Here is a 21,496-nt window from a genome sequence, read left to right on the forward strand (position 1 = left end):
TCTCGTTCCCTCTTGGGGAACCATGGTTATATGCGAACCTGAGACATTTAGGTGCATGAGTCTGTACTTCCTGCTTTCTAGTCAGGAATTAAAGGAATAATTGTCATTTACTCTTCCTCATGTTGTTTCAAACAGTACGACTGCTTCTGAACTGTTCCTGTGTCACAACTGAGATTAATCTATTTGTTTAAATTATATTTGCACCGAGGCTTCTCTAGTAATGATTTACTGTTTCCTTTAAGTTTTGGGGTTTTAGATTAAAAATGCTAACTAAAATCTAATCTAATCTGAAGCCTGTTGTGTGCATCTTCTGTTTTGTCAGATGAGAAAGAGGAAGAATCTGAGGACACAGGAGTAAAATCAGAGGCTGATATAGATGATGATGATGATGATAATGTGCCTGTCATTGTTGTGGAGGAAGAGTGCCCAGCCATCCAACATGGTCACTCAGTCCCTCCAGACTTCACTGAGGGAAATGATGCCATCAAACAAGAGTTGGTTGCCACATCGGCCAAGAAACACAGGCTTCAGAAGAGCCGGATGAAAGCACTAGGGGCCATGCAGGCTGATGAGAATCTACTCTCACAGGAAATGTTCATTTCCATTCATGGAAATCAGTTTAAGCACAATGGAAAGGGAAGTTTTGGTACCTTTCTGTACTGAAGGCTTCTCTACGGCAAGCATGCACAGACACACTTTAGTGTTTAATTATTTATTCAGTGTTTCTTCAATTTTGCTTCGTTTATTTTGTGAGCTTTCATTAATTACTGTGTGAGTGAAATGCCAAATGAATTAAATGTGCTAAAATGTGTAGCCTTTTAAACGTTCTATTTTTATCTTGTGACTTTTTGAATTTAGTTTTTGTTTATCAGACAGTTTTTAAACACTGAAACACTTGTACATAAAATAACACAAAAGAGCGGCATCTTGGAAATTTTGTTCACAATATCTCATGTTTAAGAACAAACATGTTCAAAGACAGTTTACACAGTTCATGTTTTGTCCACACTCTAGTTTAATGGTTACTATAGTCACTAATGAGCACTAAAAGCATTTAGTCACTAAAAAGCAGAAGCAGTCATATATTTTTTTTCTTAATTGTCTCATTATATTTTGTAGAAATAAAGAAGATTTATTCTTCCAAATTGCAAAAATCTGCTTTATGTAATTTACTCTATAAACAAAAAAGCATAGAAGAGTAAGATAGTTACTGGTTTTGCCGGTGTTTAGGCATCCCTTTTGTGAAAAATTTAATCCCATTTATTAAATTACCTTTGATTAATTCCCAGAAAATTAAAGTTACACTTCTTTATAATGAAGACTGTTTGATTAATTTCATAATCCAGCATGCTATCTAAAAAAAAAAAAAGCCCTTTTTTTTTTTTTTTTTGCATTAAGATGTCATTTGAATTGCATTAGCCATACTTGCAATAGCCAGCTCTGAGGCTTTAATTTTGGTTAATTTTATAACCGCGTATTGTTTTCAAAAAAAAAAAAACCCTTTTTTTTTTTTGTCTGCATTAAGATGTCATTTGAATTGCATTAGCCATACTTGCAATAGCCAGCTCTGAGGCTTTAATTTTAGGTGGGGATAAATGAACTGCAAATAGGCAGTAGAAGATCTTTGAAGTACATTAATGTGAAATATAACAATACAAATTCATTAGAGGAAATGAGATGAAGAACAATTAAAGAATGTTAAAGGTCCCATGTCATGAAAATTTCATTTCATGAGGTTTTTTAACATTAATATGAGTTCACCTAGCCTGCCTATGGTCCCCCAGTGGCTAGAAATGGCGATAGGTGTAAACCGAGCCCTGGGTATCCTGCTTAGCCTTTGAGAAAATGAAAGCTCAGATGGCCCAATCTGGAATCTTCCCTTTATGTCGTCATACGGGGAAAGATTACCTCCCCTTTCTCTGCTTTGCCCGCCCAGAGAATTTGGCCCACCCATGAGAAAATTAGCTACTACCGTGCGAGGCGAGTGCAATATTTTTTTTTCCTGGAGAGACATCATGGCTTGCAAACGAACGAAGCATGACAGTTGCCCCACCTCTCTCCTCCTCATTAGCATTTAAAGCTACAGACACAGAAATGGCACGTCCTAAGGAAAGCTCATTGTGGGACTGGCTCGTTGTGGCTGGAATTCTGCAGCAAGGCTGAATTTCGGGAAAGAGACTTCAGATACAGTACTAGGGACCACTTAGGCCTATATAAAAGCATCTAAAAAGCAGCATGTCATGGGACCTTTAATGGTTTGTCTGTTCTGAGTTATCCATCCTTATACCCTCCTCTAGCACCATGTCAAATTCAGTTTTACACCAAATTCATTCATGAATCTTAATTAAATGTCCCTTTTTAGACTTGGTACTTACATATTTACTGTCGCCTTAAACTGCTGTCTAAAAATTGCAACACGTAGAAATGTGTGTAGGGAAGGCCCATTGTCTTTTAAAGGAGACTTATGGGAAAGGATTTTCTTCCTGTTTATTACCCACTCATAAGTTTTTCTCAGTTTCACAGGATCTCTGTTTGTTGTATAGGTCAAAGTCTTTGAGTGGAATCAATGATAAAAAAAATGTATACACCTTTCTTTTTGAAGGGTGGATGAAGGACCTAGGGATTATTGATTTCTTTTTTTCTTCTACTGATTCTTCTGGCATATTTTAGATGCAACAAAAATGGAGGGGAAAAGAAGTGACAGGCTTCTTTTGTGCCAGTTGTTTTATCTTCAAAAGAGGTGTCACAGTCTGGACAGACTAAAGCAAGCGCTTGCAGCCATGGAAGACTCTAAAAAGTGTCCCATTTTGAAGCGGTGTCCTTCAGACCAGTGAGTGGTCTGGGGAACAATAGCGGCATCCATTGTTCCAGGTAAGGGTGACATCACCACCCTCTGCTTGTTTTTCTCCCTTGTCTTCTGCCTCAATACTAAGGTGACCTACAGTATCTACCAGTGTTCGTTAATTTGTGACAATGAGTGCTTCACCTTCCAGAGTTTGTAATGCTGGATATGAATGCTAGAGTAGCAAGCTGATCGTGTACACTTTAAATACAAGATGGCGGTGAATACGGTCTTGTTAATTAGCGATGCTGTCTATTAATTAAATTTCAGGAAACATCGTTCTTCTCTTGAGGTTGGACTTTTCTAGGATAAACTGTTATTTAAAAACTCCTTAGTGGAATGAGAAAGAGGCTGTTTTATAACGTTTTGACAGAAATAAAGGTTTGTTGGTCTCGTCCTGACTACCTCTATGCTGAACTCTATTAAAACTGGACAAATGTATTGAATGGGAGATATCTAAGGAAACATGGTAACAGCTCTGATAATGTCAGGAATAAAATAAAATTTTTCAGATAGTTTTTCTCCCTTTGTTTAGTTGCCTGACCTTTAACAATGACTGTAAATGATAATTTCTCAGACAATTTAATTTTTTATTTTAAGTAGTAGTGTTATATGAAGCAGGCGAATTGTAAGTAGTTGAAATAATTTCGAACAATTATTAGTTAGGGTCCTGAAATTTGAAATGCTGTGGAGGAACTTTTCATATCACTCAGCTTTGTCTATATTTGAGCATTCAGTCATTGAATCATGTGACATTGAATTGTTCACTCATTTGATTTGTTCAAATATACTGATTTATTCGGCAATAAAACGCCACTACATTTTGCTCCTGCGGCGTCTTTCTTTGAAATTATTTATTTTGGCGGAGCAAAAATAGACAAAGTAACCCGTGATATCGTGTCAAAGTTGTAAGTCACTCCGTATGAATCTATTGTTTATTGAAATGTTGTATAATTTATCACACTTGTGATTCTGCTGTTCATCTGTATGGCTCTGATAACTTTTGGACTTTTGCAGATGGACAAATAATATTTGAAACAACATCAACGAGTGTGACTCTTGTGAGACTGATAAAAATCTCCCCATTTCATACTTGAATAGCAGAAAAATTGCATTCACCATAGAAAAAATCAACACAAAATATAGCATACATAGCACAAAATTGCATAATTTCTGATTTACTGCATTTGATGAAGAGCAACATCTGTTATGTTGTCATGTGACTTGCAGTGTCATTTGCATCACTTCATTGTCATTCATAACTCCTCTCTTATGGTCTTATGGGACAGTAAATTTTCCACCAGATGTACACTTATGCTGGGTTCCAGACTACTTTGTCCTCGGATTTTTCTCACCTCTTTGAAAATAAAGGTGCGTTCACGCCATATCGTAATTACGCTGATTACGAGATACCAACTTGTAAAAAGTGTTCACGTCCTCATAGAACTCGTAATTACAACTCATGTTTAGGTGTTGATAGTGCGATAGTTCAGAGTCCAAGGGTGTGAACGGCTCCAAGAACATCACGTGTTGTTATCTTGAAACCACAGTAATTACGACATGGCGTGAATGCAGCATAACTTTTGGAATGCTGCTCCAATACGGGCTTCCATGGAGCATAAAGATCAACCCCAATCAATGAATGCTTCTACTTTATATTCAGTGGTGGAAAGAGTATTGAAAAAATATACTCAAGTAAAAGTAACATTACCTTCCAAAAAATGTAGTGTGAGTAGAGTAAAAGTACTTGTCCAAAAAACTACTTGAGTAAGAGTAAAAGAGTAGCCTATTTAAAAGTGCTCATGAGTATTGAGTAGTGAGTACTGAGCTGTGGATTCTACCCCCTCATAATAAACGCTGTACACTGCAATTGATACATTTTAAAAACGTTGTACATTCTGTAATTCACATGATCTTATTTGTCATAAAGAATGAAGAGTATCTATCATCCAGCAGTTTTAATTTTGATTGCCAACTCTTTAAAATACATCAAAACAGCACGGAAACAGTATTCAGTTGAAGAAAAGATGAAAGTTATTCTCAGTACAATCATCCCCATTTAAATCAAAGTTTGAAAAAATAGATTTAAAATCATGTGTAAGGCCACCGAGACAGCATGCTGTTGTTGCACATAAAATATTAATGTTTAGAACAGTGCAAATACACACACCATGAGAAATGCATAGTTCAGCATCACACACCATGATATGGGTTAAAATGAGAGCCCATTTCTCTCCGAAACGGTGCCAGATTTAGCGTTTTGCAATAAAGAAATAAAAATAACTAAACTTGATAATTACAATTTTAACATAAATGCACATTGTTCTAGAAGGATGGCAAATTCATGCCACACCTTTTAGACATTTACTCGAATTGTTATGCTGATCATACAATTTGTAAGGAAAATGCATTAAATAGCGAGGCATTTCTGGGGAAACCTTTTCAAAGGAAAACACACACACACACACTCTTTGCTGAGTCATGGCGGTCTCGGTGAATCAGCAGCATCCACAACTGAACGGAAAAAAAGTGCTGAACTTGAAAATAGTTTTTGCGCGAGTGCACTTGCTAAATGAAGGCGGATTGTATAAAATGGATATAAAAAAAACCTGTTTATTAATGAGCTGCAGTTTTATTACATCACGCGCTGGCACAGATGCAGTATATTAATGCCACCGGTCATCAATAAGGTGCAGATTTGGTCCTCAATTTGTGTTTCCAACACACTTTTTCACAGCGCGCATCACGCGCTCAAACTCATCAGAAGTCAACAAGTTCAACAAGCAACAACAACTTATCCAAGTGACTGCTGCAGAACGCACGCGAGAGAGAGACGAGGCAGCGCAGATCGCGCGTCTCATAAGTGAGTGGGGAATTTACCGAACGTGGTACTTGTGGGAGTTAACACTTTATGCAATAACTGCAGCCTCACACCAAATTGCAGGCCGTGTAGATAGGCAAGCATATATACAAATCATTTAGTAAGCAGAAATCCGAAATGTACCTTAACATATTAAGTTAGAGGAAGATGCGACTGAATTGATGCTTGAAGAATGCACTTACAGCAGCCATGAAAAACAGTTGGCGGTTAAAGTTTTCTATGCACAATTTGATTTGGCGAAAGTCACGAGACCGATTACTCTCTATCCAATCACGTTGATGGATAAAAGTAAAATTAAAATAAGCATGTAACGACCACAAACGGAGGAAAATAGCAGAGTAAAAGTACCGATACATCTCTTAAAATGTACTCAAGTAAAAGTACACAATTTTTAAACTACTCAAAAAAGTACAATTACTGATAAAAACTACTTAATTTCTGTAACGTGAGTATTTGTAATTCGTTACTTCACACCCCTGTTTATATTAGATAAGTGGGTATTGTTACGTCACTTTGCTTTGCGCCTCAATAGCTTAAGGCTCTCTTCACTGGTCAAAGCAAAAGTTCCAAATCCGTTTGCCCTGCTGTCGGAAGCGGTACAAGCGCATAGAGTACATCTGCAATAGAATGGGGAATCAGTTCCTCATGTAATGTGTGGTTGAGCTAGCTCTGAGAAAACCTGTCACAGATGGCGTCCCATTATTTCCAGGCCAAAGTGGATGAATGGTTTGAGTCCTCAATGGACTCCTTCATTTAAAGCTCCATATTGGCTCAAGCGTCCAGTGAGCAGACTGTTATTGCCAAATCTGTAAAGGAGCCACTCAAGAAAAGTGACTTCACTCCATTATTATGAGTCTGAGTATTTTCAGAGCACAAGAAAAAGCAATATCACCATTGAAGGTTTTAAAAAAGAAAACCTCCCACCGCCACCCTAATCCACCAGCCATCACTGGCACAAATCTGAATATAATACATTTCCAGCTAGAAATGCGAACAGCAAGAGATAATACTAAATCGATTCCTTCATGAGAGGCTCAAGTTGCTCCTTTCTCATGCCCCCCATCACAGCCCTCTCTCTATTATTAGATCAGGGGGGTCAGGTGTAAGGTGTCGAGGCTGAATGTGTTGCACGCGCTCAGATGAATGAAGTCTGCGCACACTTGGAGGATCACTTTGCCAGAGTTTCCGAGCTTCAATGACTGCAATATCTCACACCATCTGTCACTCTGCGCGGGACGAGGCGGGGGGTCCGATTCTGTTGTTCAGGATTAAAGGCTGTAATTGTCAGCTCATATTCTGCGTTTCTTGCCAGTGTGTTTTGGATGCTATCAACATGCACACCCCCTCAACACCACCTTTCTCCATCAGCCCCTTCTTCATCATCTTCGAGGAGGTATAGCAGCCGGGGATGGCGGAAAAATGTGTATACTTCCATCACCCCTCATGCTGTGAGTTCAATGAGTTTGGCTCTGGAATCTACAGTACCCATCCTGTCACAAATTTAAAAAAAATTCCCATTTAAAGGCTGTCTTAAGTGCTATAAAGTTCTACATTTCTTCCCGCTGACCCATTTTAAAGGTTTTCTGAAGTAGATTACTTTGTCAATCTGTCAAATTCTGGGTCCTAATATTTTGTAATGAAGAGTTCTTGTATAACTTATCCTTCACCGATTTTCTGTCAAGTCAGTGTCAGCTTATAGTCAGTGTCAGGTGAAATTTTGACAAGAATATTGAGGGGCTCCCGAGAGATTCAATGCCTCACGCATTTATAGTGAAAGCTGTGACTTTTTGTGAGAGGCACTGAAATTGTGCTCTAATATTTCAGCATTTTAAAGGGGCATTGTGTGACACTTTTGAGAATCTGTTTATAGAAATGCATTGTAACATACAAAACTATGTTTTCAGTGGTGTATAAATACCTTACAAAATTCATTGTTATGTTTTAATTACCTTAGAATAAGCCATTCCTATCTACATACACTGCGGGTCCCCCTCCATGGTTAAGTCGCCATTTTGCGCTGCCATGTTTCTACAGTATCCCTAAATTATCTTCATAGCCTTATGAAATTCTTTCATTCTCAGTCCTCCTTTGCTGTCTGTCGCAAGAACCCAAATATGATTTTTGACACGCATCAAATCAATATTGTGTTTCATGCTCTGAAAATATGGCCTCTCCCTGTTGCACTGTTTTAGCAGGTTCATTCTGTAGCTGTTTTGAAAGAATATCAAAACTAAAACACATGGCTCACATTAATTTCATCATGTAGTAATGGTCATTTTATCTAGCTTTGTTTTATGTAAAGGTGCCACAAAAATAATTTGGTGCATAACATTTAGCACGTCTAGGACCATCGACTGGTGTACAACAAGCTGATTTTTATTTCACACTATCTAAGAGATATGGCAGTGTGTAAGACATGATTTACCAAGATTAATTCATACCGTTTCATGATTGCAGGATTTAAGCTCATTAATAATTTGCTTGAGAAATAATGATTCCTGGTTCACTGAATGTTTACCTCCATAGAACAGACCTGCCATAGACATGACAGGAGTACCAAGATGTATTCCATGTAGTATTTTATGTATGTAAGAATTTTAAATGTTCTTTTTCCCTTTGTGAGGCAGTCAGGATTGGCCCATCCTATAAGTTACATTGGTGGTCACCTAGGGCTCCCAACAATTTGGGGGGTTATGTGAGATGGTCCTTTCATCTTTATTCTGTCACTTGACCTTTTCACCACAGCTACCGACTATCAGTGGAAGGAAGCATGGCAGGTGATTTAACTTCAGAGAAGCAAAATCATGAAAAAACACATGTACTTTTCTTTACATGTGAGTCTGGAAGCTGTTGGAGATGGAGAACTTGTGTAAATATTATGCTCAGTATTGCATTAGGAAAACACAGAAGGCAGCCATGAAGACATGTGCTGTAGCTGATCATATTTAAGTATGTATACGTGACCCTCTTTAAGATTTAGTCAAATTAAAAATATATTTACCTTAACATCTTTGTTGTACTTTTTTTTTTTTTTGATAAAGGTTGTAAGGCTGCAACTCATTTGAATTTTTTGTTTTTTTACAATTTATTTATCTATGTGCCATGACCCAGGCCTTTAGTTTCACATTTCTTTTTTACAACTGCTTTAAAAAAAAAGTATGTGCATATAAAATGCATATATAAACATTTATAGTGTAAGGGAAACAGGTCAATAATTTAGCTCAAAGGGAATCATTTAAGATTTTAAAGGGAACTCCACCATTAATATGCAAGGGAATTAGGACAGAATCACTGTTTTACGGCGGATCACTGAGACGGCCAGCGATTCAGTGAGCGAGCCGTATGACAGCAATTCTGCAATGGATATCAATATCCAAAATATAGTGAAAACACTATTAATTAGCATAGTAACAAGATCGGCAGTTTAAGACATTAACTTGTGAGCACAAAACACAAGATACTTCTCTTTTCCATATAAATAAGGCTTTATTGGATAAATCTAAGACATATAAACTAATCTAACACACGCATTCACACACAAGTTGCAGAAAGAGAGAAAGTGAGGAAAATAATTGTTTTTCATTTACTGTTACTATTACACATCTCATGTTATGAAATTCAACATCGACTTCCATGAAGTGAATAAATTGTTGCGCACTGATTGAAATGGGATTGCTCTGGTTTTGCTGTGCCACACGGTTCACATGAATAATTAATCTGATAAGAAACCCAGCAGAATGGCACACATTTCACACACAACCCACAAGAGTGGTGACATCCAGAGAGCACATTAGCTAAAACACAAGCTCTGAATATCACCAAATGACAAATAACTAAAAGTGACAGCAAATATAACAACAGCATAAATAAATGCAGCAAACTGTGAAACAATAATAGTAACTGTAATCTACATAATTTATTCATTCTACACCCTGATCAAAAATGCTCAGTGCTCACATTGAATAGAAATTATGGGAAAAAGGAAACACTTACTTTGTGGTTATTTTAGGTTTTGCTGTTCTTATTTTTAATGTCACTTTCACCTGGAAGAAACATATGTAGCCTGTCAAAGGTTAAGACTTTTCTCTGGATATGGAAAATATGGGGGGTCAAACACTTCTGACACTGAGGCACAAATAAGTCACACTGAGTTTAAACATAAGCGATTAATTTGGAAGTTAACCTTTTTGCAAAGATCTGCTCTTTAGGAGGTCTTTGTAAATAGTTCATGTTCCTTTTTTTATTTTTCTATACCTGATTTAATGTGTTTACTTGGACAAAATGGGTTTTCATTGAGGCCTTTGTTCTCTTTTGTGCATATACCTCAATTAATGTTTGTTTACATTAAATCTGTTGAACTAAATAAACTTTTATAGACATGTATACAATGCAGAGTTATGGGACAGGTTGTGTGTTTGTATTTTTGGAGTTTGGTCACGACACATGTGGTGTGGGGAAGCAGTGAGCCATGAGATTCTTATTATGTGTGACTTATTGTTGGCCACTTTGTCTCAGATGGTATTCAGCATTACTATACAACAGCTTCAGGATTGTGTTACTACAGCTGTTTAACAATGTTGTTGCATTACTGTTATTTAATCTCTTAGAACAATATGTAAGCAGATAAACTCTTGAATCTCATCTTTAATGGTAAAGTTAATTGCTTGGTTATTTCTTGAATAAGCAATATGCTATTCTTGCACATTTTCACCTAATATTTTTTATTTTTTAATCCAAATTGTCCCCAAGCAGGGATCATTTCAGCACAAACAGTATTCCAGGATCTTTCAGTTCTGATTGTTACAGATTGTCTCCTGTCAGGTTTTTCTGTTCCCACTGTTATTTCCTTCTATTTGCCCTCATTAAGGTGTCAGCACCCCGAGTCCTTTACCATCTGCTGGAGCTAGACTTAAAGGCCCAAGGTGGATGACAGCCACAGTCCCTTCTGAGGTCAGAAAACCATCACCTTCTGTTTGGACATGCACTCAGACAGAACACTGAAATATGAGCCTTTAGAGAAATTATCACTAGTACAACTTCTTGATTTTTAACTTCAGTGTGTTCACCCTTTTGTTACAGCACATTCTGATACATTTTGTGCACTTTAAAAGTAAGGCCTCTTTCACACCTCATGGGAAAGTTTTTGGTACACATATTAACAAGCAGAGCGGTGCTGCATAGTCCATTCGCTGTGCATATAGTGCACTGAACTCAGCAGAAGGATATGGTGAAAATGCACTACTAAATCAACACACTCTCTTGTAAATTAGGCTTATTACAAAGCAACGGAAAATACTGGTGTGAAGTACTAATTCTTGTTCTGAAAGAAGACATCCTTCAGCATGCTCATAAGCACATAAACACTTTCTATTCAAGCCATTTATAGCTACTGTTGGGGGTTGATGTTATGTTCTGTGTGGAATAATTGCCATTCAGATTTTTCCTAAAGTTTTTATAATAATAATAATAATAATTATTATTATTACTACTACTACTATTCATCAAAGATTCCGGATTTTTTTTTACCAAAGGTTTGTGTGTGCATGTATACAGTATATACAGTGTATGTGTATATATTTATGTGTATGTATATATATATATATATATATATATGTGTGTGTGTATACGTCAGATGCAGTGGTGTAAAGCACGCCGCCACTGGACTCCACAAGAGCAGTGGAGATGTGTTCTCTGGAGTGATGAATCACGCTTCTCTGTCTGGTAATCCAATGGACAAGTCTGGGTTTGGCGGTTGCCATGAGAACGGTACTCGCCTGACTGCATTGTGCCAAGTGTAAAGTTTGGTGGAGGCGGGATTATGGTGTGGGGTCGTTTTTCAGGGTTTGGAGTTGGCCCCTTAGTTCCAGTGAAAGGAACTCTTAATGCTTCAGCATACCAAGACATTTTGGACAATTTCATGCTCCCAACTTTGTGGCAACAGTTTGGGGATGGCCCCTTCCTGTTCCAACATAACTGTGCACCAGTGCAGAAAGCAAGGTCCATAAAGACATGGATGAGCGAGTTTGATGTGGAATAACTTGACTGGCCTGCACAGAGTCCTGACCTCAACTCGATAGAGCACATTTGGGATGAATTAAAGTGGAGACTGCAAGCCAGGCCTTCCAACATCATTGCCTGACCTGAGAATGGTCAAATAAACACACTATTATACCTTGTGGAAAGCCTTCCCAGAAGAGTTGAAGCTGTTAAGAAGATTAAGAATGGGATGTCATTAGTGGAAGTCCATGTGCATATAAAGGCAGACGTCCCAAATCTTTTGGCAATATAGTGTGTGTGTGTGTGTGTGTGTGTATATACAATATATGTGTGTGTGTATGTATGTGTATATATATATATATGTATATATTAGGGATGTGCGGGTCTAGTCGACTAAATGGTACAGCTCCTACTAGTCGACACTGAAAACAATAGTAGATTACACGACAGAAAAACAAAAACATGATTTTATCATTCAAATTACCATCATTTTAACATTGCATTTAAAACATTTTAAATAAGTTCAAATAAAACTTTTGAAAAATAATACATTATTTTAAAAAGTTTATCTGGGCGGAAACGACATTTTTACCTCAGACCTCACATGCGTTTTCTTCGTGTCAGTTGCAGCGAGTTCAAAAATGACCATGCGAAAGACGAGAAGGTGTGGGGTTATTTTGAATTGGACAGAAATGGAAAAGTTTTGTGTAAACTGTGTAATGTCAAATTGTCTTACAATAAATCTACTGGAGCGATGCGTAATCATATTCAATACAGGCACGTAGGCGATAGCTTAGAGACTAGCCAAAGCCAGCAAATGTCAATCACGTCATTCACTACAACCCGCCGGCGCTGTGATCCCGTCCGCGCCGTCTATTCCTCTAACGAAGACCCACTTCGGTGGTGGTGCAGGATGTCCAGGCGCTTTCTGAAACTCTTATCGGCTTGCTTTTCGTTATCTCTGCGTGCCTGCGACTTCAGTTCCTGCCGAGTGCATTTTTTCAAGTGCAGGAATTTTATTGTTAATCGCCTCAGGTCCCGTCTTTCACCAGACCACGTTGATAATTCCACTGAACAAATAACGCATGGTCTGAGTAAGTAAAATGGGCATTGTTGCATTGTTTTGTTTTTAGACAATATAGCCTACACGAAGTATGTTTTTAAAAGCCATTTTAATGCTATTTCTTGATAAACCTTCCTATTGTTTTTGACTTGTTTTAATATGTTGACTAACGTTAGGCTATATGAAGATTAAGAATTCTGTCAGGCTATTGATTGATTTTCCATTGTTCTGCATTTCCCCTGCTGATTTGAATAAATAAGCTATGCTTTGACCGACATTGAGTGTATGCTCTTTTTTTATTTCTTTTTTTAACGACCACCTAAAATGAAATGATACCTCGAGGCAAGTGTGTGGCAAGCAGAATTCATTGAGGGATTTGACAGTGTGATTCATAGATTAAATATTCAAATAGGTTATTATATATGCTACACGCATGCACAGATGTTTATTTTTTTTCTTACCATCTTTTGGGGGTTTCTTGCTTTTAGACTAGTCGACTAGTCAGATACAAAACTTTAGTTTAAACGACAGTCAAATTAGTCGTCGCGCACATCCCTAGTATATATACAGGTGCATCTCAATCAATTAGAATGTCATGGAAAAGTTCATTGCAAAGAGCAAAGTTTGAAGTGCTCCAAAATTTCTTGGTAAACGGGTGCAGTGATGTTGGTTTTCAAAAAACACAGTGGACCAACACCAGCAGATGATATTGCACCCCAAATCATCACAGACTGTGGAAATTTAACACGACTTCAAGCAACTTGGGCTATGAGCTTCTCCACCCAATTCTGTCAGGCTATTGATTGATTTTCCATTGTTCTGCATTTCCCCTGCTGATTTGAATAAATAAGCTATGCTTTGACCGACATTGAGTGTATGCTCTTTTTTTATTTCTTTTTTTAACGACCACCTAAAATGAAATGATACCTCGAGGCAAGTGTGTGGCAAGCAGAATTCATTGAGGGATTTGACAGTGTGATTCATAGATTAAATATTCAAATAGGTTATTATATATGCTACACGCATGCACAGATGTTTATTTTTTTTCTTACCATCTTTTGGGGGTTTCTTGCTTTTAGACTAGTCGACTAGTCAGATACAAAACTTTAGTTTAAACGACAGTCAAATTAGTCGTCGCGCACATCCCTAGTATATATACAGGTGCATCTCAATCAATTAGAATGTCATGGAAAAGTTCATTGCAAAGAGCAAAGTTTGAAGTGCTCCAAAATTTCTTGGTAAACGGGTGCAGTGATGTTGGTTTTCAAAAAACACAGTGGACCAACACCAGCAGATGATATTGCACCCCAAATCATCACAGACTGTGGAAATTTAACACGACTTCAAGCAACTTGGGCTATGAGCTTCTCCACCCTTCCTCCAGACTCTAGGACCTTGGTTTCCAAATGAAATACAAAACTTGCACTCATCTGAAAAGAGGACTTTGGACCACTGGGCAACAGTCCAGTTCTTCTTCTCCTTAGCCCAGGTAAGACGCCTCTGACGTTGTCTGTGGTTCAGGAGTGGCTTAACAAGAGGAATACGACAACTGTATCCAGATTCCTTGACACGTCTGTGTGTGGTGGCTCTTGATGCCTTGACCCCAGCCTCAGTCCATTCCTTGTGAAGTTCACTCAAATTCTTGAATCGATTTTGCTTGACAATCCTCATAAGGCTGCGGTTCTCTATATTCAAATAGGTTATTATATATGCTACACGCATGCACAGATGTTTATTTTTTTTCTTACCATCTTTTGGGGGTTTCTTGCTTTTAGACTAGTCGACTAGTCAGATACAAAACTTTAGTTTAAACGACAGTCAAATTAGTCGTCGCGCACATCCCTAGTATATATACAGGTGCATCTCAATCAATTAGAATGTCATGGAAAAGTTCATTGCAAAGAGCAAAGTTTGAAGTGCTCCAAAATTTCTTGGTAAACGGGTGCAGTGACGCTGGTTTTCAAAAAACACAATGGACCAACACCAGCAGATGACATGGCACCCCAAATCATCACAGACTGTGGAAACTTAACACTGGACTTCAAGCAACCTGGGCTATGAGCTTCTCCACCCTTCCTCCAGACTCTAGGACCCTAATTTCCAAATGAAATACAAAACTTGCTCTCACCTGAAAAGAGGACTTTGGACCACTGGGCAACAGTCCAGTTCTTCTTCTACTTAGCCCAGGTAAGATGCCTCTGACGTTGTCTGTGGTTCAGGAGTGGCTTAACAAGAGGAATACGACAACTGTAGCCAAATTCATTGACACGTCTGTGTGTGGTGGCTCTTGATGCCTTGACCCCAGCCTCAGTCCATTCCTTGTGAAGTTCACTCAAATTCTTGAATCGATTTTTGCTTGACAATCCTCATAAGGCTGCACACTTTTTCCTTCCACTCAACTTTCATTTAACATGCTTGGATACAGCACTCTGTGAACAGCCAGCTTCTTTGGCAATTAATGTTTGTGGCTTACCCTCCTTGTGAAGGGTGTCAATGATTGTCTTGTGGACAACTGTCAGATCAGCAGTCTTCCCCATTATTGTGTAGCCTAGTGAACCAAACTGAGAGGCCATTTTGAAGGCTCAGGAAACCTTTGTAGGTGTTTTGAGTTGATTAGCTGATTGGCATGTCACCATATTCTCATTTGTTGAGATAGTGAATTGGTGGGTTTTTGTTAAATGTGAGCCAAAATCATCACAATTAAAAGAACCAAAGACTTAAACTACTTCAGTCTGTGTGCATTGAATTTATTTAATACACGAGTTTCACAATTTGAGTTGAATTACTGAGTTTAACTTTTGAGTTTAACTTTTCCACGACATTCTAATTTATTGAGATGCACCTGTATGTATGTTAGGGGTGTAACGATTCACTCGTTTTATCGATGCATCGATTACAAACCCTGACTATGCATATGCATCGATCTTGAAACATGATTTTTGAATTGTTAATCGCCGACAGTAATCGATTTAAAACGCTAAGGGTGCTTTCACACCTGTAGATCGATTGCTTTGTTCCAAAACGGGGATTAAAATTATTCCAATGTTGCCTTTTATTCTTGGTGCGGTTCGCTTTCAAACGGTAAAGTTTCTAAACGGACCAAATTTGTTAATACAAGTCACGTGCGAGTAAACTGTTCTCTCATTGGTCAAAGTTCACGGTTTATTTTCCGGGATTCCACTTAGCTGTCATGGCTGTCATCCATCAGGATGGAATGATAAGAGCTTTGCGGGCTTATTGTTGAGCTTTTTTGTTTTGTTTTGTTTTTAATTTTAATTTTTAAAATGCACCTACTAGGAAGAAGAGCAATACGATGGCATTATAAAATGAAAAAGTGCACTTTTTTATTTTGAATGGCAAAGACGTGCTCACCCACAGACAAAGCTAATGCTTTTCACGGAATTTACGTAATTACCCATCATAAATTGTGATATAGCCTGGTTCGTTGGTCCGTTAGATTGGATTGCTTTCTCATTACAAACGAACCGCTCCAGAGTTTGTTTTCAATCGAGCCGAGACCACCTCGTTCAGGCGATCTTGGACCGATTGTTTTGGCATGGATCCGGGCGTGATTGCTGTGTTCACATATGCCCAAATGAACCGAGCTAAGGGGGGAAACGCGCCAGGTTCCGAAACAACTGGCCAGGTGTGAAAGCACCCTTAGGGTTCCGAAGGGGGGAAACGCGCCAGGTTCTGAAACAACAGGCCAGGTGTGAAAGCACCCTTAGGGTTCCGAAGGGGGGAAACGCGCCAGGTTCCGAAACAACAGGCCAGGTGTGAAAGCACCCTTAGGGTTCCGAAGGGGGGAAACGCGCCAGGTTCTGAAACAACAGGCCAGGTGTGAAAGCACCCTTAGGGTTCCGAAGGGGGGAAACGCGCCAGGTTCTGAAACAACAGGCCAGGTGTGAAAGCACCCTTAGGGTTCCGAAGGGGGGAAACGCGCCAGGTTCTGAAACAACAGGCCAGGTGTGAAAGCACCCTTAGGGTTCCGAAGGGGGGAAACGCGCCAGGTTCCGAAACAACAGGCCAGGTGTGAAAGCAATCCAATCTAATGGACCAACGAACCAGGCTATATCACAATTTATGATGGGTAATTACGTAAATTCCGTGAAAAGCATTAGCTTTGTCTGTGGGTGAGCACGTCTTTGCCATTCAAAATAAAAAAGTGCACTTTTTCATTTTATAATGCCATCGTATTGCTCTTCTTCCTAGTAGGTGCATTTTAAAAATTAAAATTAAAAACAAAACAAAACAAAAAAGCTCAACAATAAGCCCGCAAAGCTCTTATCATTCCATCCTGATGGATGACAGCCATGACAGCTAAGTGGAATCCCGGAAAATAAACCGTGAACTTTGACCAATGAGAGAACAGTTTACTCGCACGTGACTTGTATTAACAAATTTGGTCCGTTTAGAAACTTTACCGTTTGAAAGCGAACCGCACCAAGAATAAAAGGCAACATTGGAATAATTTTAATCCCCGTTTTGGAACAAAGCAATCGATCTACAGGTGTGAAAGCACCCTTAGCGTTTTAAATCGATTACTGTCGGCGATTAACAATTCAAAAATCATGTTTCAAGATCGATGCATATGCATAGTCAGGGTTTGTAATCGATGCATCGATAAAACGAGTGAATCGTTACACCCCTAACATACATACAGGTGCATCTCAATAAATTAGAATGTCGTGGAAAAGTTAAACTCAAAAGTTAAACTCAGTAATTCAACTCAAATTGTGAAACTCGTGTATTAAATAAATTCAATGCACACAGACTGAAGTAGTTTAAGTCTTTGGTTCTTTTAATTGTGATGATTTTGGCTCACATTTAACAAAAACCCACCAATTCACTATCTCAACAAATGAGAATATGGTGACATGCCAATCAGCTAATCAACTCAAAACACCTACAAAGGTTTCCTGAGCCTTCTATAAAATGAAAAAGTGCACTTTTTTATTTTGAATGGCAAAGACGTGCTCACCCACAGACAAAGCTAATGCTTTTCACGGAATTTACGTAATTACCCATCATAAATTGTGATATAGCCTGGTTCGTTGGTCCGTTAGATTGGATTGCTTTCTCATTACAAACGAACCGCTCCAGAGTTTGTTTTCAATCGAGCCGAGACCACCTCGTTCAGGCGATCTTGGACCGATTGTTTTGGCATGGATCCGGGCGTGATTGCTGTGTTCACATATGCCCAAATGAACCGAGCTAAGGGGGGAAACGCGCCAGGTTCCGAAACAACTGGCCAGGTGTGAAAGCACCCTTAGGGTTCCGAAGGGGGGAAACGCGCCAGGTTCTGAAACAACAGGCCAGGTGTGAAAGCACCCTTAGGGTTCCGAAGGGGGGAAACGCGCCAGGTTCCGAAACAACAGGCCAGGTGTGAAAGCAATCCAATCTAATGGACCAACGAACCAGGCTATATCACAATTTATGATGGATAATTACGCAAGTTCCGTGAAAAGCATTAGCTTTGTTGTTTTGCTAATATTTCAAAATGAACCAGTGAATGTCTGTGGGTGAGCACGTCTTCGCCATTCAAAATAAAAAAGCACACCTTTTCATTTTATAATGCCATCTTATTGCTCTTCTTCCTAGTAGGTGCATTTTAAAAATGTTTCCCGATGAATCCTGGACTCCTGCTCAAAATGATAAATTAATATGAGGACAGCTACAAAAAAGAAAAAAAAAACTCAATGATAATGTTATCGTTCCATCCTGACGGGACGGATGACAGCCGTGACCGCTAAGTGGAATCTCGGAAAATGAACCGTGGAACTTTGACCAATGAAACAACAGTTTACTCTCGCGTGACTTGTATTAACAAATTTGGTCCGTTTAGAAACTTTACCGTTTGAAAGCGAACCGCACCAAGAATAAAAAGCAACATTGTAATAATTTTAATCCCTGTTTCGGAACAAAGCAATCGATCTACAGGTGTGAAAGCACCCTAAGAATCGAATGAATCGTGATTTCTATAGCGATTCAATGCTTTCAAAATATATACACATTAAATTACTACAAGCATGAATGAACAAAACGGCTTTTTGGTTGCTTTTAGTCAGAAAACGTAAAGAAAACGACACATACAGGAAGACAATATAATTTCACTTACCTGGCCTATCCCTTGAAGCAAACATCCATCCCTTCTTAAAAGTCTGTGTTAAAAGCCTGTTGCCATTTAATTAAGCCGACTGCTGTAGCCTATATCCAGCTTAGGCTGTTTTCCCTAAATTTGTATATATACTGTTTGAATGACATCTTGGTAAATCTGTCAAATATTCAATATCGCTACTCATCATAAGTACTTGGTACATTATCAGCGCAGCAGGAGACGTTCAAACTAATATCACGTAATTTACGTCTCTTTGATGATTGGTTGATATCAGAAGGGAGGCTAGTCTCCCTTGCTAGGGTTCTTTTCTCAACACTCCTCAGCGCTGAAAGTGAACACTCAATGCTGATTGGCTAATTTTTTTTACCAACGGAGGCACGAGAGCTCAGCTCTCCCCCGGCCTCCCCCTACCCTTCTATATCACCTTGCGGTTGTAATTACATCAGCAGATTCAGCACATTCGCGATAGAAAAGTGGCGCTTTCACGTTATGGTATTACAACTGTGAAATTACAAACAAAAAAATACACATTCTGAGACATGAACTGAAATGAATTGTGAATTGTATTAACATTAAATTGTCCTCCTCCCATTTTCACCTCAAAATTATGGGGAAGCTGTGCCTCCCCTGCCTCCCCCGACGAGCCGCCACTGTACATAACATGCACAACAAATAAACATAAATTTTTTGAAAAAAATAAAGTGCCCTTTGCATTCAAAATACATTAATAGCAAGTGCAAAAGTGGCAAAAAAATTAATTTAAGTGTTAGCAATAGAGGTCGACCGATACGGGTGTTTCTCTGGCCGGTGCCCATTTTTACAAATCAGGGCAGCCGATGGTCGATATGATGCTGACTTTTTTGGCCGATATGTTTGGCTGATTTTTTTTTCTCCCTTTATCTCATAAAAGCGAGTTTGAGTAAATGATTATTGAAGGGCACAAGATGGTAATAGTAGTAGTAGTAGTAGTAGTAGCCTAGTTCATAGTAATAATACATGGCTCAAAGCACCTTCTCAAAACAGTTCTGAAGCATGCTTTTTGTTTATGTTTGATGACAGACACCAGCGTTTCCCACAGACTTACAAATGCAAATTCATTCTGTTGGTGCGGAGATATAGTGGTTTCCCCGTTAACGGCTGTAATCAAATAAGCGCTGCACTCACAAATGCTTGGAAAGACTAAATGAAAATGACATGAAGCTTTTCTGAAAACGGTCGTTTCTTTTCAGTGCTACATTCATATAAAAACACCTGCGCTGCATTTTAATTTTGAAACGTGCAGTGCTCAGTTTATTCAACGAAGTAGATTCCTTTTGGAAAATCTATTTGTGGCGGTCAGTTTTGATTTTATGACGGGCCGCCACAAATAACTCAATGTATGGGAAACACTGGACACTACAAGTCAAATGGCCATAATCTAAGTGATAACAAAAATAAATAAATAAAAAATTACTCATATTAGCGGTGAAATGTTGCCCGATTATGTCAAAAGTCATATGCTCACTGGATGTCATGACAACAAATGTCCTGAAGGAAAAGTTTCAATATCTCGCCTTCGCTTTCATTTCGGACAATCTCCAAAAAGACATTAAAAAAACTAAACAAATGATTTACAAGTTTAACATGCATTTATCAAAGTAGGAAATAATTAGTGCTCTTGAAATATGAAATGGAGGCAGGTCCGGACTGAATTCTCTCCGGATCCGGACCGGAGTCCGGACTTTGAGAAGCACTGGTCTAAAGCATAAGCACATTTCCATTGAATGATAAATGTGTTGTAATAATGTTGTTGAACTGAATGTACGAAGGAATCTCTTAAAATAACCACAGCATTAACAACAACCTTGAAATAAGAGCTCAAGGTTTATCTGATAATCAGATGCATGAAAGTAGCGCTAGTTCCTATAGCCAGGGCCGTTTCTAGGCATAGGCGAGCTAGGCGGTCGCCTAGGGCGCCACCAGCTGAAGGGGCACCAATGAGAGCACGTACTGGCACTTTCAGCAGGGTTGTGATAAAGAGTGGCACGGTCACCCTGAAATATGACTGCCGTCCCCATTGGATCCCCCAACATCATTGGGCTAGAGTACTGTCAATCTGACGATGCCTGTACTATGCCACTGGATCGGAGTACTGTCAATCTGACGATGCCTGTATGCCACTAGATCAGAGTGCTGTCAATTGCTGCCTGACTGTTGCATGCAAAGTTTGCATTTGGAGCGCTCAACAACACCATTAGATCAGTGGGCTCTGTCAGTGCTTTGGCAAGGTAACACTTTTTTTTTGCCATGCAATAAAGCTAAGTTCAAAGGCCAATTTAAAATATTGGTACAGTAAATAAAGTGCACAAAATCTGTATTTTGTTTAGGTAGTATTTGTGGCACATTTGTCCAAATATTTGTGGCACATTTGTCCAAAAGTTGTGCGTTTTTTGCACCAATGCATTGTTAAAGGATCAGCGTGTCATGTAATATTCCCATATAAACTTTTAACATCCAATTAAAAAATATTTGTATAGTAAAATTCGCTAATTCACAAGATCAATACATCCTTTATTAGACCGCTTTGTCGAGTTAAATGCATCCTTACGGAGGTGT

At 38.7% G+C, this 21,496-nt stretch overlaps 1 protein-coding gene across 1 annotated transcript in view; it reads left to right on the forward strand.

Annotated features, from left to right (window-relative positions):
- LOC107562528 (SHC SH2 domain-binding protein 1-like) overlaps positions 1-1,273 on the forward strand; it is a 28,567-nt gene extending 27,294 nt beyond the window's left edge. Inside the window, exon 12 of the mRNA XM_016247157.1 lies at positions 323-1,273. Coding sequence (XP_016102643.1) covers positions 323-663 — 341 coding nt within the window. The 3' untranslated portion in view covers positions 664-1,273. The remainder of the gene's footprint in view (positions 1-322) is intronic.
- Positions 1,274-21,496: the final 20,223 nt, after the last annotated feature.

Source organism: Sinocyclocheilus grahami, unplaced genomic scaffold (genome assembly GCF_001515645.1).
Source record: "Sinocyclocheilus grahami isolate Dianchi unplaced genomic scaffold, SAMN03320097.WGS_v1.1 scaffold827.1, whole genome shotgun sequence".
Taxonomy (NCBI): Eukaryota; Metazoa; Chordata; class Actinopteri; order Cypriniformes; family Cyprinidae; genus Sinocyclocheilus; species Sinocyclocheilus grahami.